General features: G+C 44.0%; 1 protein-coding gene across 2 annotated transcripts in view; it reads right to left on the bottom strand.

The window, feature by feature from the left end:
* Positions 1–19,080, bottom strand: part of LOC139273964 (tumor protein D52-like) — a 375,101-nt gene extending 356,021 nt beyond the window's left edge. The window contains exon 1 of one of the 2 annotated variants that reach the window (XM_070891045.1): positions 18,830–19,080. In XM_070891045.1, coding sequence (XP_070747146.1) covers positions 18,830–18,848 — 19 coding nt within the window. In that variant the 5' untranslated portion in view covers positions 18,849–19,080. The remainder of the gene's footprint in view (positions 1–18,829) is intronic. The other variant, XM_070891039.1, reaches the window with a different exon arrangement.
* Positions 19,081–27,747: the final 8,667 nt, after the last annotated feature.

Raw genomic sequence — 27,747 nt, 5'->3', positions numbered from 1 at the left:
CTAATAAAGAATTCTACCATGTTATGGTCACTCTTCCCCAAGGGGTCTCGCACAACAAGATTGCTAATTAGTCCTTTCTCATTACACAGTCTATGATGGCCAGCTCCCTGGTTGGTTCCTCAACATCTTGGTCGAGAAAACCATCCCTAATACACTCCAGGAAATCCTCCTCCACCGTATTGCTACCAGTTTGGTTAGCCCAATCTATATGTAGATTAAAGTCACACATGACAACTGCTATACCTTATAGCACGCATCCCTAATTTCTTGTTTGATGCCATCCCCAACTTCACTACTACTGTTTGGTGGTCTGTACACAACTCTCACTAGCATTTGCTGCTCTTTGGTGTTCCGCAGCTCTACCCATACAGATTCCACATCATCCAAGCTAATGTCCTTCCTTACTATTGCGTTAATTTCCTCTTTTGCCAGCAAGGCTACCCCATCTCCTTTTCCTTTCTGTCTATCCTTCCTGAATATCGAATACTCCTGGATGTTGAGTTCCCAGCCTTGGTCAATCTGGAGCCATGTTTCCATAATTCCAATAACATCATATCCGTTAACAGCTATCTGCGCAGTGAATTCATCCATCTTATTACGAATGCTCCTTGCATTGAGACACAGAGCCTTCAGGCTTGCTTTTTTTAAACACTTTGTCCTTTTAGAATTATGTTGTAATGTGGCCCTTTTTGATTTTTGCCTTTGATTTCCCTATCTCCTTTCTACCTTTTGCTTCTGCCCCCATTTTACTTCCCTCTGTCTCCCTGCATAGATTCCCATCCCCCTGCCATATTAGTTTAAATCCTCCCCCAAAGCACTAGCAAACACTCCCCCTAGGACATCGGTTCCGGTCCTACCCAGGTGTAGATCGTCCAGTTTGTACTGGTCCCACCTTCCCCCAGAACCGGTTCCAATGACCAGGAATTTGAATCCCTCCCTCTTGCACCATTCCTCAAGCCATGTTTCATCTTAAACTATCCTGCTATTTCTACTCTGACTATCACGTGGCATTGGTAGCAATCCTGAGATTGCTACCTTTGAGGTCCTACTTCTTAAATTTAACTCCTAGCTCCCTAAATTCAGCCTGTAGGACCTCATCCCGTTTTTTGACCTATATCGTTGGTACCTATATGCACCACGACAACTGGCTGTTCACCCTCCCCCTCCAAAATGCCCTGCAGCCGCTCTGAGACATCCTTGACCCTTGCACCAGGGAGGCAACATACCATCCTTGAGTCTCGATTGCGGCCGCAGAAACACCTATCTTCCCCTTACAATAGAATCCCCTACCACTATACCTCTCCCACTTTTTCCTGGCCTCCTGTGCAGCAGAGCCACCCATGGTGCCATGAACTTGGCTGATGCTGCCTCCCCCTGATGAGCCATCTCCCCAACAGTAGCAAAAGCAGTATATCTGTTTTGGAGGAAGATGACCGCAGGGGACCCTTGCACTACCTTCCTACTCCTGCTCTGCCTTTGTAACCTTTACCTGCGGTGTGACCAACTCACTAAACGTGCTATTCACAACATCCTGAACATCGCAGATGCTCCAGAGTGAATCCATGCGCAGCTCCAGTGCCATCATGCGGTTGGACAGGAGCTACAGCAGGATAGATACACTTCCCGCACTCTTAGTAGTCAGGGACACTTCCAGTGTCCCTGATTTCCCACATAGCACAGGAGCAGCACGACACGGGTCTGGGCTCTCCTGCCATGACTTAACCCTTAACTTAATTTAATTTGGCAACAATGCCGAAAGGTTTCTTACTGATAAGAAAAGGAAAAAAGATAAAGAAAAAAAGAATACTCACCAATCACTTACCTGCTTGGCTGTGATGTCACACTTACATTTCTTTTTACTTCTGTTTTACTTTCGGCCTCTATCTCCCGGCATGTGTTGCTCCTCCGACTCCCCGCACCCTTTTATCAGGGCCTCGATCTCCCGGCGTGTCAGAGATCGATACATTTTTGGATATTAAGGGAATCAAGGGATATGGGGATAGTGCAGGAAAGTGGAGTTGAGGTAGAAGATCAGCCATGATGTTATTGAATGGCAGAGCAGGCTCAAGGGACAGAATGGCCTACTCCTGCTTCTGATTCTTATGTTGTCGTGTTCTGTCATGTTGACAAAGGACATTGTCTGATGGGCAAGAACACTAGTAGAAGTTATAGAAGGAAGGAATTCGATGAGAATGCGTATCTTTTAGTTGGGGGGGGGGGGGGGGGGGGGGGAATAGAAATGTTTCAATAATAAGTAGGTTGGCCTAAAAATGGACCAATTGCTCGGACAAAAATAGATACAATTGTTGAAATATATACAACCAACTGAAGAGCACTATACAAAAGATCAAGTATGCAATTAAAAATAAGAGGGGAGGTATTCTGACTAAGGGATCAACTAAACTGGAACTGACAAAGACATCATGAGAAATGAAGGACAGGCACACCACCACATTGGGTCATCCTAACAAGTTTCATATGGATGTACACCACGGTCTTATGAAGCATTATAGACTGTGACATGTGCAAACAGAATTTGAAATCCTATCTTGTAAAGCTGTAAAATATACTATAGTCAAAAGAACAAGTTCAAAGAAGTGCATTCATCCCGTAATTCAGGAAATCTAATCTATTTTAACCTTTAACTTATTCAAATGTCCATGTGAATTATACTTCACATGACCTGAAGTAGTTGAGTTCATTAGAGCAATCATGCCTTCAAGTAGAGGGTCTAGATTTGAGCTACTAGAAATGGAAAAGAAATATGAATTAATACCATTATGAAAATGGTATAGTATTATTGATGCTTTCTGGAGAATACAATTTGTATCCCAGGAGGATTTTGGGCCAAACCTCACTTTGGGCTCAATTTTGGCCAGGAGTTGCTCTGATTTTTTGGGAGTAACTTGGTTTTTCTGGCGAACTTAAAAAATCCCTATTTTCCCCAATCAATTTGCACCAACTGAGTAACTGAGTCAGTTACGATTTTTTTTTCTCAAAAAGGGGGCATTACCAGCCACCTACGCCAGTTCTGCCCATTTAGGCAACTTTGGCCAGCTAATAGTTACTCCATTTCTACTTATGTTGTCACTTCAGAAAATCCTTGCGGAGAGTTAAAGAAATCGGTGCAGGTAGGTACATCGGAGGCCATTCGGCCTGGGATTGGGGCAGGAAGCTGAGAGAATCTGCCTGCACCTAAGCCACCAAGCCTTGCAAACAAAACGTACTAAGAATTCAATAAGAAATAAAAAAATTGAAGCAAGTCCTACCTTCATCTTCAAACTCAGCATGGGAAGGCAGAGGGCTGGCATGCGGGAGGCCACTTGGCCAGGAGAACTGATTCTATCAGCCAGACTTTCCACCTCCACCATTCTGCCTGGGAGTCCAATTCCAAGTGTTGATCACACACTGTGCAAAGAACTTTGATCGCAGCCAAAAAGTTATCTTTTCAGTTTGAACCCATCTCCCCTCATCTTATGTTTCCAATTTATTTAAAGTAATATTCTGGATTTACATTTTCTATTATTTATAACCTTGTATCTCGCTAAGATCACCACCAAGTTGAAAAGCCTGTTTAAGTGTTTCCTCACAACTCAGACCCCTGACACTAAAGATCAACCTCATAGCTCTTCTCTGCCCGCCCCTAGCCCAACAAAGGAGGCAGAATAAATGCAGAGAACTTTACCTGAAGGAGCCCATCACCACGCTCTGAAACTGAGACACCCCTACTGTTATTGCAGACTCGCAGCACTACTGCTCATGCACGGACATCACCAGTAGACTCCACTGCACATGTGCAGATGTTCCAGCACAGAACGCTGGCTCCACCCCCGACTCGACTGGCTACACTGCACGACTGCAGTGAAGAGGCCAGACAGCGGCCAAAGTGGCAACAAAATTTTTCAGTGCAGATAAGCGGCGCAACTCCGGTAAGTGCACCGAAAAACTGGCTCAGCCAAAATTGGGGCCTTTAAAACTAATAGTTGGTTTTGAAATCTAACCAAGTGGATCTCCAATTATACAGCTCAAGGAGATTCGCGAGAAATAGCTCAAATTGAGCAGCATTCTTAACCAACATATTTTAACATTTGAGCTGTGCAAAAAGATAAAAGATAGTATCAAGCTTAAAAAAAGTCTTGCACAAATGCAAGGAGAAGTGGAAATCCAGAGAACAGAGCGCTATAAAATGGAACAAAGGGATACAAAGAAAGTAGTAAGAGCTGCAAAAAATATGAAAACAGCTGGGAAAGGTTTTCAAAGCAAAAGTGTTTATAAATATAAAGAAAGAGTGTTGGAAAGGGGAATGTGGGCCCATTAAAGACAGATGTAGGCGAGACTAGAATGGACAATAAGGAAATGCCAGACTTGTCAAGAAAACTTAGTATACATTTTCATAGTGCAGAAAAAGGACAACATACCAGCAGTACAAGAGAACCGAAAACTAAGTCAAGGGAGGAACTTAGTGGATTTAATACAAATAAGAAAATGACAGTGACTTGACAGGGTAGATGCAGGGAGGACGTTTCCTCTGGCTGGGGAGTCTACAGCTAGGGGTGTCACTGTCAGAATAATTGGTTGTCCATTTATGACTGAGATGAGGAGAAACTTCTTCACTCAGAGGGTGGTGAATCTTTGGAATTCTCAGTCGTTGAGTATATTCAAGACAGAGATCGATAGATTTTTGGATCTTCAAGGAATCAAGGGATATGGGGATAGTACAATCGAAATAGATCAGCCAAGATCTTATTGAATGGCAGAGCAGGCTCAAGGGGCCAAATGGCCTATTCCCGCTTCTATTTCTTATGCTCTTATAATGGAAAAAATAAAATGAGCCTCAAGATAGACAAATCTCCAGGACTTGACATTTTCCACCCCAGGATATTAAAATAGGTAAGGAACTTGCAGACACATTAGTCATAATTTTCCAAAGCTCTCTACATTTGGGAATTGTGCCTATGGATTGGTAAATTGCAGATGCCACTGCACTCTGAGGGAGGGAGTTACACTTGCATTTATATAGCACCTTTCACGACCATCGGACATCCCAAAGCGCTTTACAGTCAATTAAGTATTTTTTGAACTGTCACGGTTGTAATGCAGGAAAAGAGGCAGCCAATTTGCACACAGCAAGCTCCCACAAACAGCAGTGTGATGATCAGATAATCTGTTTTAATATTGATTGAGGGATAAATATTGGCCAGCACACCAGGGAGAACTCTCCTGCTCTTCTTCGATAGTGCCTTGGGATATTATGCCCACTTGAAAACAGACTTATTCAACTCGGTTCAACGTCTTATCCAAAAGACAGCACCTCTGTCAATGCAGCGCTCCCTCAGTACAGCACTAGGAGTGTCAGCCTAGATTTGTGTACTCAGTCCCTGGAGTGGGAAGAGAATCAAGCGCAGGAGTAGGCTGAATAGCCTACTCCTGTTCTTGTTCCTCCTTCCATCCCTTACCAGGATAGTGTCTGGGCACTCAGCTTTTTCCTTGAATAGCAGTCCAACCAGTCCCTATCCTCCGCCATTCGTTTGCCTTTCTAATTGGTTTCCATCTTAGAACAACTTCTCTGATTTCCTCTAGGTAAAAGGTCTCTTAGTTTTGACCTATGGGTCCAAACTATCATAGAATCATGCAGCACGAGACCATTTGGCCCATTGCGCCTGCTCTTTGAAAGAGCTATCCAATTAGTACCATTCCCCTTTCAAGTATTTATCCAATTCTTTTTTTAAAGTTATTATCGAATATGCTTCCACCACCCTGGGCATTGCATTCCAGATCATAACATGCTGCGTAAAAAATGTTTTCCTCATGTCGTCTGGTTCCTTTGCCAATTATCTTAAATCTGTGTCCTCTGGTTACTGACCCTTCTGCCACTGGAAACAATTTCTACTTATTTACTCTATCAAAATCCTTCATGGTTTTGAACATCTCTATCATATCTCCCCTTAACCATCTCTGCTCCAAGTAGAACCACCTCGTCTCACATCCCTGGCACCATTCCACTAAATCTTCTCTGCACTCTGTCTAAGGTCTCGACATCCCTCCACTGACTCAGTGCATAGTCATGTTAATGTTTTGTCCTTTTACTTGAACATGTGTTGCCCAGAAATGGCCACAATAATCCAGCTGGGGCCTAACCAGCATTTTGTGAAGGTTTAGCATAACTTTGTTGCTTTTAAACATAGAAACATAGAAAATAGGTGCAGGAGTAGGCCATTCGGCCCTTCGAGCCTGCACCGCCATTCGATGAGTTCATGGCTGAACATGTAACTTCAGTACCCCATTCCTGCTTTCTCCCCATACCCCTTGATCCCCCGAGTAGTAAGGACTTCATCTAACTCCTTTTTGAATATATTTAGTGAATTGGCTCATTGAAGTCTGTCTTCATTTATAAAGCCAAGGATCCCAAATTGCAGGCTTCCCATATAGATATCCTCATCATCAATTGCTTCAGCCTTGCCAGTGGCCACAGCGATGCCCCTTCCCATGTTCTCCCTGGGTATTAAAATACGCACACACACTTGTTTTCCCCCCCTCCAGTTAAATCCTTCTGCCTCCTATTACACGCTAGTTTCTCCTGCAAGAGGGAAGTGGGTCAGTAAGTGTGGTCATAGCTGCCCGAGCTGGGAGATGTGGGTGTAAGGCTTGCATGCAACAGTGCTAAGCGTGTGAGGGTGAGGTAAAACATTAATGGTAGAGTTATGTCCTGATTGCTAGAGATTTTGGTGAATGGGTGATGGGGAGGGAAGCAGTGATTTGAGCAATGGTGAGGCTCGTGGTGCAGTTGGTAGGATATCACATTTGAAGATAAAGACTCATTGACCTTGACAACTCCTGTGAGATCATTAAACGTCTTCCTGCAACACTCCTGGCATTGATCTCCGCTGCCATGTTTTCCCACTGCCTGCAAAGCATGTGCCTGGAGGGCCTCCTGCCCCCCTGCAGATACAGGACATCTCCTCTCCTTTCTACCTCTTCAACCAAGGCCTTCAGTGAATTATCGGAAAGCCTTGGTGCACGCTCTCTCGCATGGTCAGCCATTCTTCTATTTTACAGCACAATTCAGTTCACAAATGACTTGCATCATGTCTGGTAGCAACAATCCACCTCCCCTTTAAGAGGTGCAGGTTGCCTTTAAGTATCGCCAGCCACCCACGATATCAGGCCCCCTGCTGATTCGTGCAGCCAATGAGCAGTGCACTTAGTGCTGGCTGCATGCAGAAATCATGCAAAATTACAGACACCATGAATTTACTGTGCTATCTGCAGTGCAATGACTGGGCACCACGATCCCTGTGCCCTTTTTTAGGTTTTATACAATTTAACACCCTTACTCTTACTCCCATAATTACTCTTATTCCTGTTTTGGTACGTTATCCTAATTTTCCCCATCTATAAAAGTCTCTCCTTTCTATCAATTTTTTTCTTTACGTCTCTCTCTCCATGTCTCCAGCACATTTCTCTTCCTCAGTGTACATTTCCCCATGTACTGCCATGCACCATCTCGGCAGTTCAACACCAAATTGTTCTGTAGTTGCAGTTCAGATAATTAATCATTACATAATTACCATATATCACAATGTGAAGTCTAACAAATGCAAGTATATAAATCAAATTGTAAGGATAAGGTAAAACATAAATTAGGTGAAAGCATAATGAAAAAGCCAAATCAAAGAACATAAATGCAAGCGGTTTTAAAAAAAATTTTCAAAAAATAAATTACTTGGAATAATCTACAAAGCCAGGTAGCAGAAACTGTTCACCCCAGTACATGCAGTACCATGCTTATTGTTCAAGGTTTCATTAACCACATGCCTAGTTTCCAATTTCAGTTTAGAACAAGGATCTATTGGTACTTGTCTGTAGAGCTCCCGACAAAATCGACTACATCTTCATTTTTAGGTTTCTTCATTGCATTTTTTTTCCAAATGACACAGACCACGTGCAGTAACTAACAGTCCACACAAAACTTACAAGTGGATTCTTTGTTTTTTGAATTGGAAACATCAACCACCAGAAAGGACAAATGGGTTTTCTGATCGCAACTATTGTTGAAAGCATTATATATAAAAAAAATTTGTTTACGTAACAGAAATGTTCTGATGACATAATCTGCATGGCTTTTTTTTAAAAAAAGGATTTCGCTGGATTTGTCCAAAATGTTACAAACTTGCTTTGTATAAAAAAATTATTTGGATGTGGGCATCGCTGGAAAGGCTAGAATTTATTACCCATCTCTAATTGCACTCGAATGTAGGGGTGAGCCACCTACTTGAACCGCTGCAGTCAGTGTTGTGAAGGTACTCCTACAGTGCTGTTTGGGATGCAGTTCCAGGATCTTGACCCAGCGATGATGGAACGGAGAGATATATATCGTAATCAGGATGGTGATGGTGTTCCCATGTCCTTCTAGGTGGTACAGGTCATGGGTTTGGGAGGTGCTGTCGAAGTTGCTGCAGTGCATCTTTTAGATGGTACACACTGCAGCCACAGTGGTGTGTTGGTGGTGGAGGGAGTGAAAGTTTGAAGGTGTTGGATGGGGTACCAATCAAGCGGGCTGCTTTGTCCTGGATGGTATTGAGCTTCTTGCGTGTTGTTGGAACTGCACTTATCCAGGCAAGTGGAGAATATTCCATCACACTCCAGACTTCATAGAATCATAGAAATTGACAGCACAGAAGGACGCTAGTTCGGCCGACAAAGAGCTATCCAGCCTAATCCCACTTTCCAGCTCCTGGTCCGTAGCCCTGTAGGTTACGGCACTTCCAAATACACATCCAAGTACTTTTTAAATGTGGTGAGGGTTTCTGCCTCAACCACCCTTTCAGGCAGTGAGTTCCAGAGCCCCCCCACAATCCTCTGCGTGAAGCGATTTCCCTTAAATTCCCTCTAAACCTCCTACGAATTACTTTAAATCTATGCCCCCTGGTCATTGACCCCTCTGCTAAAGGGAAATAGTTCCTTCCTATCCATTCTATCTAGGCCTTTCAATTTTATATACACCTCAAGGTCTACCCTCAGCCTCCTCTGTCCCAAAGAAAATAAACAAACACAGCCAATCCAATTTTTACTCATAGCTAAAATTCTCCAGTCCAGGCAACAGCCTCGTAAATCTCCTCTATACCCTCAAGAGCAATCACATCCTTCCTGTAATGTGGTGACCAGAACTTCACACAGTACTGTAGCTGTGGCCCAACTCGCGTTTTGTACAATTCAAGCATAACCTCCCTGCTCTTGTATTCTGTGCCTCGGCTAATAAAGGCAAGTATTCCGTATGCCTTCTTAACCACCTTATCTACCTGGCCTGTTACCTTCAGGGATCTGTGGACATGGACTCCAAGATCCCTCTGTTCTTCCACACTTCTCAGTGTCCTATCATTTAATGTGCATCCCCTTGCCTTGTTGCACCTCCCCAAATGCATTATCTCACACTTCTCTGGACTGATTTCCATTTTCCACTTTTCTGCCCAACTGACCAGTTCATTGATATCTTCCTGCAATCTACAGCTTGTGCCTTGTAGATAGTGGAAAGGCTTTTGGGTGGCGAGACATTCACCTCAAATACCCAGCCTCTGACCTACTCTTGTAGCCACAGTATGTGTGTGGCTGGTCCAGTTAGGTTTCTGGTCAATGGTGAGGATTCGGAGATAATGCTGTTGAATGTCAAATGGCCATGGTTGCACTCTCTTTTGTTGGAGATGGTCATTGCCTGGCACTTCTGTGGTGCAAAATTTACTTGCCACTTATCAGCATACACCTGAATGTCGCCCAGGTCTTGCTGCATGCGGACATGGACTGCTTCATTAACTGAGGAGTTGAGAATGGAACTGCATCAACGAGCATCCCCACATCTGACCTTACGATGGAGGGGAGGTCATTGATGAAGCAGCTGAAGATAGTTGGGCCGAGGATATGGAGGAGCCCCTGCAGCGATGCCCTAAGGCGGAGATGATTGGCCTCCAACAACCACAACTATCTTCCTTTGTGCCACTGGAGAGTTCCCCACCACCTCTCAATTCCCCACTGACTTCAATTTTACTTGGGCTCCTCGATGTCACACTTGGTCAAATGCTGCTTTGCTGTCAAGGGCAATCACTCTCACCTCATCTCTGGAATTCAGCTCTTTTGTCCATGTTTGGACCAATGAGGTCCGGACCCGAGCGATGCTGGCTGAACCCAAATTGAGCATCGCTGAGCAAGTGCTGCTTGATAGCACGGTTGACAGCATCTTCCATCACTTTGTTGATGGAGTAGACTGATGGGGCAGTAATTGGCCAGATTGGATTTGTCCTGCTTTGTGGACAGGACATACCTGGGCAAGTTTCCACATTGTCGGGTAGATGCCAGTGTTGTAGCTGTGCTGGAACAGCTTGGTGAGAAACGCGGCTAGCTCTGAAGCACAAGTCATCAGCACGACAGCCAGGATGTTGTCAGGGCCCATAGCCTTTGCTGTATCCAATGTGCTCAGCTGTTTCTCGATATCATGTGGATTAAATCTAATTGGCTGAAGACTGGCTTCTCTGATGGTGAAGGAGGCCAAGGTGCATTATCCACTCGGCACTTCTAGTTAAAGACAGTTGCAAATGCTTCAGGCTGGTCTTTCATGTTTTGGGCTCCATCATTGAAGATGGGAATGTTGATGGAGCCTCCTCCTCCCATTAGTTAGTGAACAATTGTCTACTGTCATTTACGACTCGATGTGGCAGGACTGCAGAGCTTTGATCTGATCCACTGATTGTGGGATTGCTTAGCTCGGTCTATAGCATGCATGTAGTTGTATGTTGCAGCTTCCCCAGGTTGGCACCACATTGTTAGGTATGCTTGGTGCTGCTCCTGGCATGAATTTCTACACTCCTCGTTGGAGCAGGGTTCATCCCCTGGCTTGATGGTAATGGTAGTGAGGAATATGCCAGGCCAGGAGGTGACAAATTGTGGTGGAATACAATTCTGCTGGCCAACAGCACCTCCTGGATGCCCAGTTTTGAGCGGCTAGATCTGTTCTGAATCTGTTCCATTTAGCACGATGGTAGTGCCACACAACACGATGGAGGGTGTCCTCGACGTGAAGATGGGTCTTTGTCTCCATAAAGACTGTGCAGTGGTTACTGCTACCAATGCAGTCATGGACAGATGCATGTAGATTGGTGCGGAAGAGGTCAAGCTCATGTTGGTTCTCTCACCACCTGCTGCAGGCCCAGTCTGGCTGCTAGGTCCTTCAGTACTCGGTCAGCCCAGTAAGTAGTGATGCTACCGAGGAACTCTGGTGATGGACATTCTGTTCCCTTGCTGTCTTCAGTAATTATTCCAAGTGGTGTTCAACATGGAGTACCGATTCATCAGCTGAGTGATGCAGGAGGTTTCCATGCCCATGCTTGACCTGAAGCCATGGGGTCTGGAGTCAATGTTGAGGACTCCCAGGGCCACTCCCTCCCGACTGTATACCATTGTGTTACAACCTCTGGTGGGTCTGTCTTGCTGGTGGGACAGGACATACCCAGGGATGATGAGAAGCAGTCTCGGACGATGGCTGAAAGGTACAATTCTGTGAGTATGACTGTAGTCAGGCTGTTGCTTGACTAGTCTGTGGGGCAGCATCCCCAATTTTGGCACAAGCCCCCAAACATTCATGAAGAGGACTTTTCAGGGTCAAGTGGGCTAGATGGGTTTTTTGTCGTGTCCGAAGCACAATGCCGAATGGTCCGTCTGGTTTTATCTTTTTTTTGCAGCGGTTTGGTACAACCAAGTGGCTTGCTAGGCCATTTCAGAGGGCAGTTAAGAGTCAAGCACATTGCTGTGGGTCTGTAGTCACCAGACCAGGTAAGGAAGGTAGATTTCTTTCCCTAACAAGGACATTAGATCCAGTAGTTTCATGGTCACTATTACTGGTATTAGCTTTTTATTCTCGATGTATTTAATTAACTGAATTTAAGGGGGGGGGGGGGGTGGAATTTAAACTCCCATCTCTGGATCATAAGTCCAGGCCTCTGGATTACTGGTCCAATAATATAACCACTATGTCACCATTCAAATGCAGGACAATTCTTGGACTGTTTCAATTTCTTATTCCAATATCATGGAATCAATGGGTGATAAAAATATAATTTTCAAGTTACTACTTAGATGAATGAAATTCTTATAGAAATTAAACCCAAGTCTTACCTGCATAACAGGAAATATAAATCTGACAACATAGATGGACAGAAGGTTTCTGCTACTGATTACAGAAAATTCAATCTTCTCAACAAAAAATAAATAAATTTGGAACAAAATATAACAACGATATAGCAAAAAGGTTAATACTGAATTGTAGACTGACCAGCAAAAATTATCAAAATGGAGCCTAGTCAATATATTCTAATACCCAAGCACATATAAATCATAACACACATGCACACAGAAATGCAGGAGTCAACCACTGGACAGAAAGGGACCTCTAGATGAAAATATCAACTCCAATCTCAGTATGCCACATGGTTGAGGTACCAAGCAAAGACTAAGCAAATTTCACAGCTGAGCCAAGAGTAACAACAACAAAAGCCTCAAAGCTAGTCTCCTGTATGATACTTCAACTTTAAAAAGGGAACGTGAATTAATTTGAATGTCCATGTGACAGTGCCAAAACATAAATGGGATATTAGTTCAAATCAATTACCAGAAGCAAGAGAAGTGTAATATCTTCCACCGCACCCCTCCCATATTTAAAAGAAAAATTTAGAACAAAGTTGTAAGAGAGGAGTTAGTGTGAAGTCAAACAATAAGCACAAAAGGATTTAAGACTGCATTTAGACTGACACTTCTGCATCAGCAAATATAATTTTGAATGTATATTAACACAAAACTGATAGTCTGAATTATTCAGACTAACAAGCATTTCCAAACATAATGTGCAGTATAAATCCAGCCCAAGACATTTTCTAAACCTTCTTGATGTTTATAAAGATTATGACACATGACAGACAGCTGACAAAGAACCAACAATTGTGTATGGAACTATTATGATTGATGCAAACAGGCACAGGGTCTGTTTGAATCAGCGCAAGTGGATACCTCAGGCATGTTTTAAACATTTTCATCTCGGAAATCATAGTTTAATAATATCCAATGTGTTTTTCTGGTTTATGCAAAAATTTAATTTTAATTATGTCGCTAAAATTATCAGCAAAATTAAATTTATAGTGAAGTTGGTGGAATGAAACTAATTAGGAATTAAGTTCCAATCCTGTAAATTGTTATTAAATTTGATTTTGGGATTGCATTAAATCTGATTACAGGATTTCCTTCTGAAATATGTAAATATCTTCAGAGGCGGAATGATGGCAGACTCTGCCAGTCTGCCGTCATTCCAACAGCATATTCCAGGCCAATATTTTCGGTACTAGGAAACAAGTGGTTGGGAGATTGGATTGTGCATTATATGTGTTTGTATTACTCCCTGGGATCGTGGGGCTCACCACGAAAAGTTGGAGCTCTTTTTACTCTATTTTACAAAATTCTGTCTTCTGATTTGAAGACCAGACCCACGTGATTCCAAGTACACTTCCGCAAGGCTGCGTCCCTGGCATCAGAACGCAAGTTTTCGCAGGAGGGGCATTATCTAGGTGCGTATTCCTGCCAACCGCAATTTTTGGCCCACTATCTGAAATCAAAGCAATTCTGGCATCTATCCATCAATATGGAGCAGAACAATTCCTGGTCAAAAACTAAAAATGTTGCAATCATGTTGTACATACAAAACTACTCTGGAACAAGCAGATGTTGTGTGTTTACTAGGAGGTAAACTGATTTCCAACTTTACAGCAGTTTCTATACAATAGTTAAGCAAGAGTTAGGTACAACTTTGGCCCATCTAACATTTAACAAAACCAAGTACCCAATACAAAAATCGCACGAGTCGCAAAGAATCAGTGAATCTATCAAAGTCTCAAATATAAAATCATTCAAGTTCAGAATTGGATGCTTTGGCATCCTTAGTTTTAACATTAAACAATTACAAGCACGAAGTCTTGAAAAGTGCTTTGTAGCAGTCCTTTCCTTCCTAGTAATTGTGTACTTTCATTTCACAGTATATAAATCAAGAACTATATAGTGGAAATAAAGCAGCTGCTTTGTCTGCTTTTTAAACTGGAGAAAATAGCACATGTTGCAGTCAGTCAGGAACCACATCTGTAAATGCAGGACTATTGCCTATTCAAAAAAATCAATGACCCAATACCTCGCTTCAGACAAGGCACCCTACCCAATACGGCACACTGTGCATAAAAGAGTGGAATGAACGATATTCGACCCCTCAGTGACTATTTTCCACCAGAAAGAGTCATTGGTAATGGTCAACAATTACCAGTTTTGTATGCTAACCAATTCTTTATAAACCATAACTAGAAAAATTACACTTGAAGTAGTCACTCATATGAATAACATGATTATGAACCAAATACACAAAAACAGTCAAATAGACCAGAGAATTTCTGCTAGCATTCTAGATATTAATTATGCCTTGAACAATACAATTTAGTCAAAAAATGCTTGATCTGACAACTTCAAAGTTTTTTTTTTTTTACATTCATCGCTCTTCCTTGTTGGTTCAATGTATAAATGTACTCTGTATGGAGACAAAGTCCGAATTCAAGATGACTCCACATTTGATCAGTAGGTGGTCAGATGCAAGTCTTTGCATTGATGGAAACAAACTTTTGGTTTTAGAGTTGGCAGCCTATCTCTGGCCTTTGCCAGGGCAAGATTCTAACTGTAAAACCTAGTTCAGTCATTTAACGAACAGCTAACATCACACTATATAGTTAGTGCATTTTCAGAAAGGGTGGTTAGACACAGGCAACTAGAAACCCATTTGTCTTACTTTAATACCATGTAAAAAATGGAATTCAGGAATAACTATAATTTATGCATACCAAGATTCAGAGGGGAAAATTATGGATGACCAACTATCTGGATATTTTGTTGAACTCAATTAAAAATGTCTCGAGGCTGTGTATAATTGACTCAAATGTTTTGATCCCTCAAATAAACCATGGCTATTTTTGAGGAACTGATATCCCAAGTGAACTGGAAATCTTATGACATGGTGCACGTAAACTGTATAAAGCATTTGATAAAGTTCTTCAGGAAAGGCTACTAGTTTAAGCACTGGGGTTTCAGAATAAAACTTGGGAATGTGTAAAAAAATTGATTGACAGTTAATGGTTACAGCGGCTATGCTGGAGGGCAGGCAGGAGGCACTGAGTGGACTGACCCAGGGATCGGTGCTGGAACCTTACTGTTTCTAATTTAGAGTAGAGTTGGGTTCAGAAAATTAGTCAAAAGTTATCAAATTTGTACATGATACCAAACTCGGAGAGGCAGTTGATTCTGATGAGACAGCTTGGGAAAGAGTTTGGTATCATGTACAAATTTGATAACTTTTGACTAATTTTCTGAACCTAACTCTACTCTAAATTAGAAACAGTAAGGTTGCAGCACCGATCCCTGGGTCAGTCCACTCAGTGCCTCCTGCCCGCCCTCCAGCATAGCCGCTGTAACCATTAACTGTCAATCAATTTTTTTTACACATTCCCAAGTTTTATTCTGAAACCCCGGTGCTTAAACTAGTAGCCTTTCCTGAAGAACTTTATCAAATGCTTTATACAGTTTACGTGCACCATGTCATAAGATTTCCAGTTCACTTGGGATATCAGTTCCTCAAAAATAGCCATGGTTTATTTGAGGGATCAAAACATTTGAGTCAATTATACACAGCCTCGAGACATTTTAATTGAGTCAACACTCCACATATCATGGAGCAACAATCGAAGCAAATAGAACGTTAAACTATACAAGCAAAACAGAGTCAGGGCAATATCATCAAACTATATAATAGTGTGTCAGACCACAACTTTTTGTTCACAGTGACATGAAACACACATTCAGACCCTGAAGTCCGTTTAAAAAATAAGCATAGAGTCCAACATAGAAGGACTGAATTATGAGTAACTGGAAAAAATTTAACTTTTCTAGAGGTGAGAGAGATTTAGATTGTAAACAATATAGAAAAAAGGTAGATTAGGGAAATTACTTGAAACTAAACTGAGTAAGCCAAGGCAATTAGTTCAAACTAGTGAACAGCAAATTTAGTATTGGTAAAGAAGTTCTTCCTTGAGTGACCAACATGGAACACGCTTCTGGTTTGGGCAATGGAAGTGAAATACCTGGAATCATGAGATATAACTGATAGAAACGTAGAAAATAGGTGCAGGAGTAGGCCATTCGGCCCTTCGAGCCTGCACCACCATTCAATATCATGGCTGATCATTCCCTCAATACCCCTTTCCTGCTTTCTCTCCATACCCCTTGATCTCTTTAGCCGTAAGGGCCATATCGAACTCCCTCTTCAATATATCCAATGAACTCGCATAAACAACTCTCTGCGGCAGGGAATTCCACAGGTTAACAACTCTCTGAGCGAAGAAGTTTCTCCTCATCTCAGTCCTAAATGGCCTACCCCTTATCCTAAGACGGTGTCCCCTGGTTCTGGACTTCCCCAACATCGGGAACATTCTTCCCGCATCTAACCTATCCAGTCCCGTCAGAATCTTATAAGTTTCTGTGAGATTCCCACTCGTCCTTCTAAACTCCAGTGAATAAAGGCCCAGTTGATCCAGTCTCTCCTCATAGGTCAGACAAGCCATCCCGGGAATCAGTCTGGTGAAGCTTCGCTGCACTCCCCCAATAACAAGAACGTCCTTCCTCAGATTAGAAGACCAAAACTGAACACAATATTCCAGGTGAGGCCTCACCAAGGCCCTGTACAACTGCAATAAGACCTCCCTGCTAATCCCCTAGCTATGAAGGCCAACATACCATTTGCCTTCTTCACCGCCTGCTGTGCCTGCATGCCAACTTTCAATGACTGATGAACCATGACAACTAGGTCTCATTGCACCTCCACTTTTCCTAATCTGCCACCATTCAGATAATATTCTGGCGGTGTTTTTGCCCCAAAAATGGATAACCTCACATTTATCCACATTATACTTCATCTGCCATGCATTTGCCCACTCACCTAACCTCCAAGTCACCTTGCAGCCTTTTAGCATCCTCCTCACAGCTCACACCACCACCCAGTTTAGTGTCATCTGCAAACTTGGATATATTACACTCAATTCCTTCATCTAAATCATTAATGTATATTGTAAAGAGCTGGGGTCCCAGCACTGAGCCCTGCAGCACTCCACTGGTCACTGCCTGCCATTCTGAAAAGGACCCGTTTATCCCGACTCTCTGCTTCCTGTCTGCCAACCGGTTCTCGATCCACGTCAGTACATTACCCCCAATACCATGTGCTTTGATTTTGCACACCAATCTTTTGTGCCATTCTTTCTGGAAAAATGAGCCAAAAATCCTTCTTCACCCCTATTTATCTAGTGAACTCTGAGCCAACACCAAGACACCAACAAGCTAAAACAAAATGTATTTTTTAATACAAAGGACATGGCTGAAAAATAATTCTCTACACAATCCCAGTTACAAACAACCTACACCAAATCCTCAACGTGCATTTGAAAAGGTAGCTCCTTTTCATGTCAGTGTAAATTCAACAACGAACTGAATCATACAGTTTCCAATTTCAGAAATAGGTCAGGTGAAATAATCTCATATGTACAACTGGCTTCGGGAGGAGATTTTTTTTTTTTTAAATGCATCATGAAATAATATTCCCACTACTGATCACCATGCACCAACTGGTGCAAAGCATACATATACAGATATCAGATGAAGAAAGAATCAGGCCCACCTACAACAGCCCACCACCACGAGTTAGGAAACAAATCAGATCTACCTGTAATGCCCATCTGATGAGTATACCACAGATAAATACAGTATAGCCAATTGGGTGAAACATGCCCCAGCACAAAGGATAGAAATAAAAATGTGTGTGTGTGTGTGTGGGAGGGGGGGGGGGGTATATTTTAAAAGATACTTGCAAGTAACTAATGCAATCTCACATAAGATCTCAGCAAGGATAATCAGATTCTTCCATTTGAAAATAGATCCTCTACTGCCAGCCACGTGCCTTAAAATCAGTCATATGCCGAATTGCTCTGAAATTGAAGCAGTGACTTGACAAACCCATTACATTACAGACATACAACTGCTTAAAGCAAACTCTTAGAATTGGTATACAGCACATAACTGAATTAGTTACTGACAGTTAAGTCGTATTATACCATATGTGCAGTACTTTCTTCAAATAACCTTCAATTGCACAGAAATAACTCCCATTTGCCGATTATGTGCAACTTCTCAAATACGGAGTCTGTTTAATGTAAATCTCAGTTTAAGTACATTCTCTTCTAGAACTAAATATGACATGTTACAAATAACCTACCACATTACACGTAACTAAAGACACGTGAAAACACACGACTGGAATATTAACTCATAAATAAATATATTACTGCATTTCCAGCAGTTAGCAAATTAAATAATTGCAATTGGCAACAAAAAAACACAAATACATAAACCAGCTGCTGGCACAAGCGCCGATCTCGCCTCAAGGTGTGACTGCAGTTTCGGGTGAGGGGCAGATATGCCAGTTCCACTAAAGTGTTTTTTTTAAACAGCCACAAGGAGTCTGTAAAGGAAATTCGTGAATCGGATTAAGGTGGCCTTTAAATAAACGGGAGATGTGGGCTATAAGCCCGCGGCTGCAGCGTCACCACAGATCGCACACCAGCAGCGCGCTCCCTTGGACACGCCGTTCGTGGACCAATTCAAATCAAGCGGCAGCGGACGGCGCCTCAAGGCTCCAGTTTTAATTCGGCGGAGTTCGATTTACCTTCGTTGGAGGTGTCCATCCCTCAGTCTTTCTTCACAAATACTGATAAGGGGGGCGGAGAAAAACCCGGCCTGACTGGGCGCTTGAGCTACCCACCCGGCCCTGCACCGCGCTTGTTATTGCCGCTCCTCTCCGCCTCCACTAAAAGCGCTGCCTCCCCACTCCTATCCAACCGCCGCCAATACACAAGCAACCAAACCCTGCCCCGCTCCGACAAACCGCTTTTTGTAATGCCTGGCTGTCAGGCGGGTGCGGCGTACGTGTGGCGTCGGCTGACGTCATCGCGCACGTAAATCGCACGCGCCAGCGTTGGCATGTGCTGGTTTTATTTTGCGCGACTTGGGGAGAAAGCTGGGGCATACGCGTATGCTGTTGGCTGCTGAACCCCCACTGCTGTTAGCTTCGGAGCTTCGGCACCAGTTACTGTTAGGAGTGGGTCTTTTTTCGTATAGCAGTAGCAAAGCAAATCAAATATCAATAGCTAAGTCAGATATCCAGGCCAAAAGTTCTGGTGTCAGTGTGGCTATCTTGTAGGCAGTCTGCGAATTTCCTCTGAGGAGTAGGTTATGCCACTGTGAATTCGCAGGAAGCTTAGCAAGTAAATTAAGCAACATTGCTTAAAATCCCATCTAAACTTCTTGGAAACTATTTTATTTTTTAATGCTGAGATATGCCAAAGTGGGTCATGTCTCTAAACTGTACTGTCACTCCCAATGATTGCCACTAATGCGATTATTAAATAAAAATGCATTTTTTCAAGATCACAAGATCAACAGGGAAGATCACCCAGCTCATTTTAGCTAATTTGCCCAGAAAGAACCCTTTGATAAAAAGGGAAAAAAATAGACTATCAGAGAAAACTAGCAAGAAATATAAAAAGATTGTAAGAGCTTCTGCAAGTAGACCAATTGAACCAATACTTTGATTCTGTCTTCACGAAGGAAGATACAAATAAGCTTCCGAAGGTACAAGAGGACAGTGGGTCTCGTGAGAAGAAGGAACTAAAGGATATCCTTATTAGGGGGGAAATCGTGTTAGGGAAATTGATGGGATTGAAGGCCGATAAGTCCCCGGGGCCGGATAGTCTGCACCCCAGAGTGCGCAAGGAAGTGGCCCTAGAAATAGTGGATGCATTGGTGATCATTTTCCAGCAGTCTATCGACTCTGGATCAGTTCCCATGGACTGGAGGGTAGCTAATGTAACACCACTTTTTAAAAAAGGAGGGAGAGAGAAAACGGGTAATTATAGACCGGTTAGCTTGACATCAGTAGTAGGGAAAATGTTGGAATCGATCATGAAGAACGGAATAACAGCGCATTTGGAAAGCGGTGACAGGATCGAGTCAGCATGGATTTATGAAATGGAAATCATGCTTGACGAATCTTCTGGAATTTTTTGAGGATGTAACTAGTAGAGTGGACAAGGGAGAACCAGTGGATGTGGTGTATTTGGACTTTCAGAAGGCTTTTGACAAGGTCCCGCACAAGAGATTGTTGTGCAAAGTCAAAGCACATGGTATTGGGGGTAATATACTGACCTGGATAGAGAACTGGTTGGCAGACAGGAAGCAGAGAGTCGGGATAAACGGGTCCTTTTCAGAATGGCAGGCAGTGATTAGTGGAGTGCCGCAGGGCTCAGTGCTGGGACCTCAGCTATTTACAATATACATTAACGATTTTGATGAAGGAATAGAGTGTAATATTTCCAAGTTTGCAGATGACACTAAACTGGGTGGCGGTGTGAACTGTGAGGAGGACGCTAAGAGGCTGCAGAGTGACTTGGACAGGTTAGGTGAGTGGGCAAATGCATGGCAGATGCAGTATAATGTGGATAAATGTGAGGTTATCCATTTTGGGGGCAAAAACACGAAGGCAGAATATTATCTGAATGGTGGCAAACCAGGAAAAGGGAGGTGCAACGAGACCTAGGTGTCATGGTTCATCAGTCACTGAAAGTGGGCACGCAGGTACAGCAGGCGGTGAAGAAGGCAAATGGTATGTTGGCCTTCATAGCTAGGGGATTTTAATATAGAAGCAGGGAGGTCTTACTGCAGTTGTACACGGCCTTAGTGTGGTCTCACCTGGAATATTGTGTTCAGTTTTGGTCTCCTAGTCTGAGGAAGGACGTTCTTGCTATTGAGGGAGTGCAGTGAAGGTTCACCAGACCGATTCCAGGGATGGCTGGGCTGTCATATGAGGAGTGACTGGATCAACTGGGCCTTTATTCACTGGAGTTCAGAAGGATGAGAGGGCATCTCATAGAAACATATAAGATTCTGACGGGGCTGGACAGGTTAGAGGTGGGAAGAACGTTCCCGATGTTGGGGAAGTCCAGAACCAGGGGACATAGTCTTAGGATAAGGGGTAGGCCATTTAGGACTGAGATGAGGAGAAATTTCTTCACTCAGAGAGTTGTTAACCTGTGGAATTCCCTGCCGCAGAGAGTTGTTCACTGGATATATTCAAGAGGAAGTTAGATATGGCTCTTACGGTTAAGGGGATCAAGGGATATGGAGAGAAAGCAGGAAAGGGGTACTGAAGGAATGATCAGCCATGATCTTATTGAATGGCGGTGCAGGCTCGAAGAGCAGAATGGCCTACTCCTGCATCTATTTTTCTATGTTTCTATGTTTCTACGTATGTGAAAAGGAAGAGAATAGCAAAAGTAAACATTAGAGGCTGAGGCAGAAGAAATTATTGTGGGGATTAAGGAAATGGCAGAAATGTTAAACAAATATTTTATATCTGTCTTCACAGTAGAAAAGGCATACCTAAAATGGTGGGGAACCAAGGGTCTAATGAGGGTGTGGAACTTAATGTAATTCATATAAGTAGAGAAAACGTACTAGAGAAACTAATGGAACTAAAAGATGACAAATCCCCTGGACCTGACAGCTTACATCCGAAGGTTCTAAAAGAGGTGGCTGCAGAGATAGTGGATGCATTGGTTTTGATCTTCCAAAATTCTCTAGATTCTAGAACGGTCCCAGCAGTTTGGAAGTTAGCAAATGTAACACTGCTATTCAAGAAAGGAGGGAGAGAGAAAACAGGGAACTACAGGCCAGTTAGCCTTACATCAATCGTCGGGAAAATGCTGGAATCCATTGTTAAGGAATTGGTATCAGAGCACTTAGAAAATCATAACATGATTAGGCAGAGTCAACATGGTTTTATGAAAGGGAAATCGTGTTTGACAAATTTCTTCGAGTTGTTTGAGGATGTAACTAGCAAGGTAGATAAAGGGAAACCAGTGGATGCAATATATTTGGATTTCCAAAAGGCATTCGATAAGGTCCCACGTAAAAGGTCATTACATAAGATAAGGGCTCATGGGATTGGAGGTGATATATCAGTATAGATAGAGGATTGGTTAACAGACAGAAAACAGTAGGGATAAACAGGTCTTTTTCAGGTTGGCAGGCTGTAACTAGTGGGGTGCCGCAAGCATCAGTGCTGGGGCCTCATCTATTTACAATCTATATTAATGACCCAAGTGTACTGTTTTCAAATTTGCTGACGATACAAAGCTAGGTGGGACAGTTAGCTGTGAGAAGAATACAAAGCGTCAGCAAAGGGATATAGATAGTGTTATATATGTAAACTTGTTTATACTCTACCAGAGGGCTCATCTTCTGGAGTCCCAAGGGATCCCATAATCCCTTGGGAGCACAGGTATTTAAGGAGGCTTCACATGCTGGAGAGGCACTCTGGAGATCTGCAATAAAAGACTACGGTCATACTTTACATTGAGCTCATAGTGTTCGGTCTGACTCTTTCTCCATACATAACAACTGGCAACAAGACACAGATAGTGAACCCAAAGATGCAGAGAACAGTGGGCATGCTGGAGAAATTCTCGGAGGGAGATGATTTGGAAACTTGTGTGGAGCAACTCGACCAATGCTTCGTGGCCAACGAGCTAGATGAGGAAGAGAACGCTGCCAAACGAAGGACGATCCTCCTCACCGTCGGTGGGGCACCAACGTATGGCCTCATGAAGAATCTTCTTACTCCAGCGAAACCCACAGAGAAATCGCACAACAATTTGTGCACACTGGTCCGAGAGCATTTGAACCCGAAGGAAAGTGTTCTGATGGCGAGGTACCGGTTCTACACCTACAAAAGGTCTGAAGGCCAGGAAGTGGCGAGTTATGTCGCCGAGCTAAGACGCCTTGCTGGACATTGCTAATTTGAAGGACATCTGGAGCACATGCTCAGAGACTTTTTCGTACTTGGCATTGGCCATGAAACCATTCTTCGCAAACTTTTGACTGTAGAGACCCCAACCTTGAGTAAGGCCATAGCGATAGCCCAGGCGTTCATTGCCACCAGTGACAATACGAAGCAAATCTCTCAGCACACAAGTGCTGCTACAAGTAATGTGAACAAAGTGTTGTTTTCAAATCGCAACGTACAGGACAGGTCACACATACCTGCAGCTGCACGTCCGCAGATGTCTCAGAATCCACCATCAAGGGTGATGAATGCAAGGCCATTAATACCTTGTTGGCGCTGCGGGCGTGATCATCGTTTCCATTCATGCCGATTCAAAGGGTATGTTTGCAAGGGCTGTGGGACAATGGGACACCTCCAACAAGTGTGCCGGCGAGCTGCAAATCCTGTTAAACCTGCAAACCACCATGTTGCAGAGGAGCACAGATCCACGGCGAATCACCATGAACCAGAGCCTCAGACCGAGAAGGCAGAGGTACATGGGGTGCACACATTTACCACGAATTGTCCCCCGATAATGCTGAATATTGAACTAAATGGACTCCCGGTGTCAATGGAGCTGGACACTGGCGCGAGCCAGTCCATCATAAGCAAAAAGATTTTTGAAAGATTATGGTGCAGCAAGGTCTCAAGGCCAGTCTTAACTCCAATTCGCACGAAACTAAGAACTTACACAAAAGAACTGATTCCTGTAATCGGCAATGCTACCGTAAAAATCTCCTACGATGGAACGGTGCACAAGCTACCATTCTGGGTGGTACCAGGCGATGGTCCCATGCTGCTCGGCAGGAGCTGGCTGGGAAAGATACGCTGGAACTGGGACGACGTCCGAGCGCTATCGCCCGCTGACGACACTTAGTGTGCGCAGGTCTTAAACAAGTTCCCTTCGCTGTTCGAACCAGGCATCGGGAAATTCCAAGGAGCCTAATTCCAAGATTCACCTAATTCCGGGGGCGCGACCCATCCATCACAAGGTGAGAGCGGTACCATACATGATGAGAGAAAGTGTAGAGATCGAGCTAGATCGGCTGCAATGAGAGGGCATCATTTTACCGATTGAGTTCAATGAGTAGGCCAGCCCAATTGTTCCTGTCCTCAAGGGAGACAGCACCAAAGTAACTATCAATCGTTTCTCCCTGCAGGACCAATATCCACTACCAAAGGCCGACGACCTCTTTGCAATGCTGGCGGGAGGAAAGACGTTCACGAAGCTGGATTTGACTTCAGCCTACATGACGCAGGAACTGGAGGAATCATCGAAGGGCCTCACCTGCATCAACACGCACAAAGGTCTTTTCATTTATAACAGGTACCGATTTGGAATTCGATCAGTGGCAGCGATATTCCAGAGAAACATGGAAAGCTTACTGAAGTCGGTCCTGCGCACCGTGGTCTTCCAGGACGACATCTTGGCTACAGGTCAGGACACAGTCGAGTATCTGCAGAACCTGGAGGAGGTTCTTAGTCGACTCAACCGCGTGGGGCTCAGGTTAAAACGCTCGAAGTGCATTTTCCTGGCACCTGAAGTGGAGTTTATGGGGAGGAGGATCGCGGCGGACGGCATCAGGCCCACCGATTCGAAGATGGAGGCAATCGAGAACGCACCGAGGCCACAGAACGTGATGGAGCTGCGGTCGTTTCTAGGATTCCTGAACTACTTTGGTAACTTCTTACCGGGTCTCAGCACACTGTTAGAACCACTGCATGTCTTACTGTGTAAAGGGGACGAATGGGTTTGGGGCAAAAGCCAAGAAAATGCCTATGTAAAAGCTAGGAAAGTGTTATGCTCAAACAAATTGCTTGTGTTGTATGATCCATGTAAGCGTTTGTTACTAGCATGTGATGCGTCGTCATATGGCGTTGGGTTGTATTGCAACAAGCTAATGATTTCGGGAAACTGCAACCGGTTGCTTACGCATCCAGGAGTCTGTCTACAGCCTACAGCATGATTGAGAAAGAAGCGTTAGCGTGTATATATGGGGTAAAGAAAATGCATCAATATCTGGGCTAAAATTCGAATTGGAAACTGACCATAAGTCACTCATAGCCTTGTTTTCCGTGAGTAAAGGGATAAATACCAACGCATTGGCCCGCATCCAGAGATGGCCGCTCACGTTGTCCGCATACAACTATGCCATCTGCCACAGGCCAGGCACAGAAAACTGCGCCGATGCTCTCAGTAGGCTGCCATTGCCCACCACGGGGGTGGAAATGGCGCAGCCCGCAGACTTAGCCATGGTTATGGAAGCATTTAAGAGTGAACAATCACCCGTCACTGGATGAGCCAGGGCCCCTTAGTGTCTCTAGTCAAAAACTGTGTGCTTCACGGGAGCTGGTCCAGTGTCCCAGTGGAAATGCAGGAAGAGATAAAGCCGTTTCAGCGGCGCAAAGATGAAATGTCTATACAGGCAGAATGCCTTCTGTGGGGCAATCGAGTTGTGGTTCCCAAGAAGGGCAGAGACACCTTCATCAGTGACCTCCACAGTACCCACCCAGGCATCGTAATGATGAAAGCGATAGCCAGATCCCACGTGTGGTTGCCTGGTATCGATGCGGACTTAGAGTCCTGCATGCACAGATGTAATACATACTCACAGTTTAGCAATGTACCCAGGGAGGCGCCGCTAAGTTTATGGTCTGGCCCTCCAAACCATGGTCTAGGGTACACGTTGACTATGCTGGCCCGTTCTTGGGTAAAATGTTCCTTGTGGTTGTAGATGCGTACTCCAAGTGGATTGAATGTGAGATAATGTCGGCTAGCACGTCTGCTGCCACTACTGAAAGCCTGCGGGCCATGTTTGCCACACACGGCCTACCCGATGTCCTGGTGAGCGACAACGGGTTTTACCAGTGCTGAGTTCAAAGAATTCATGACCCGCAACGGGATCGAACATGTCACATCTGCCCCGTTTAAACCAGCGTCCAATGGTCAGGCAGCGAGAGCAGTGCAAACCATCAAGCAGGGCTTAAAGAGGGTAACGGAAGGTTCACTGCAGACTCGCCTATCCCGAATCCTGCTTAGCTACCGCATGAGACCCCACTCGCTCACTGGGATCCCAACTGCTAAACTGCTCATGAAAAGAGCACTGAAGACAAGGCTCTCGTTAGTTCACCCTGATCTACATGAACAGGTAGAGAGCAGGCGGCTTCAACGAAGTTCATACTATGATAGCGCAAATGTGTCACGCGAGATTGAAATCAATGATCTTGTATTTGTAGTGAATAATGGACAAGGTCCCAAGTGGCTTTCCAGCATTGTCATGGCCAAAGAGGGGAGCAGAGTGTTTCGGGTCAAACTTTCAAATGGACTCATTCACCGGAAACACTTGGACCAAATCAAACTCAGATTCACGGATTATCCTGAGCAACTCACCTTGGACCCTACTTTCTTTGACCCCCCAACATACACACCAGTGGCAACCGGCACCATGGTTGACCATGAAGCAGAACCCATTATCCACAGCAGCCCAGCAGGACCCAGCACATCAGGCAGCCCAGCGAGGGCCCAACAATTGATTCAACAATACCAGCTTTCACATCGAGACGATCAACCAGGGCAAGAAGGGCCCCAATTCGACTCACATTGACTTTGGGGGGGGTAGTGTTATATATGTAAACTTGTATATACTCTGCACAGCCACCAGAGGGCTCATCCCCTGGAGTCCCACGGGATCCCACATTCCCTTGGGAGCACAGGTATTTAAGGAGGCCTCACAGGTTGGAGAGGCACTCTGGAGACCTGCAATAAAAGACTAAGGTCACACTTTGAGCTCACAGTGTTCAGTCTGACTCTTTCTCCATACATAACAGATAGACTAAGTGAGTGGGCAGTAAGGGAGCAGATGGAGTATAATGTAGCAAAATGTGTGGTTATTCACTTTGGTAGGAAGATTAGAAAAACAGAATATTTTTTAAATGGTGAGAAACTTAAATGTTGCTGTTCAGAGAGATTTGGGTGTCCTTGTGCAAGAAACACAGAAAGCTAGCATGCAGTTACAGCAAGCAATAAGGAAGGCAAATGGCATGTTGTCCTTTATTGCAGTATAAGAGTAAGGAAGTCGTGCTACAATTGTACAGGGCCTTGGGGAGACCACACCTGGAGTCCTGTGCATAGTTTTGGTCTCCTTATCTAAGGAAGGATATATTTATCTTGGAGGCGATGCAAAGACAGTTCACTGGATTGATTTCTGGGATGAGAGGGTTGCCTTATGATGAGAGATTGTGTAGAATGCGCCTATACTCTCTGGAGTTTAGAAGAATGAGAGGTGATCTAATTGAAACATACAAGATTCTGAAGGGGATTGACAGGGTAGATGCCGCGAGGTTGTTTCCCCTGCCTGGAGTGTCTAGAATTAGGGGGAACAGGATAAGGGGTAGGCCATTTAAGGCAGAGATGAGGAGGAATTTCTTCATTCATAGGATTGTGAATCTTTGGAGTTCTCTGCCCCAGAGGTCTGTGGAGGCTGAGTCTCTGAGTATATTCAAGGCTGAGATAGATAGATTTTTGGAGTCCAGGGGAATCAAGTGATATGGAGATCGAGCGGGAAAGGAGTTGAGGTCGATGATCAGCCATCATCTTATTGAATGACAGAGCAGGCTTAAGGGGCCATATGGCCTACTCTTGCTTCTATTTCCTATGTTCTTTGTCCACTCATAATGATATCCAATTATTTATTAAATCATTC

This window comes from Pristiophorus japonicus, chromosome 1, assembly GCF_044704955.1.
Source record: "Pristiophorus japonicus isolate sPriJap1 chromosome 1, sPriJap1.hap1, whole genome shotgun sequence".
NCBI lineage: Eukaryota > Metazoa > Chordata > Chondrichthyes > Pristiophoridae > Pristiophorus > Pristiophorus japonicus.
Note: the sequence above shows the minus strand (reverse complement) of the source record. Positions and strands in the feature narration are given on the sequence as shown.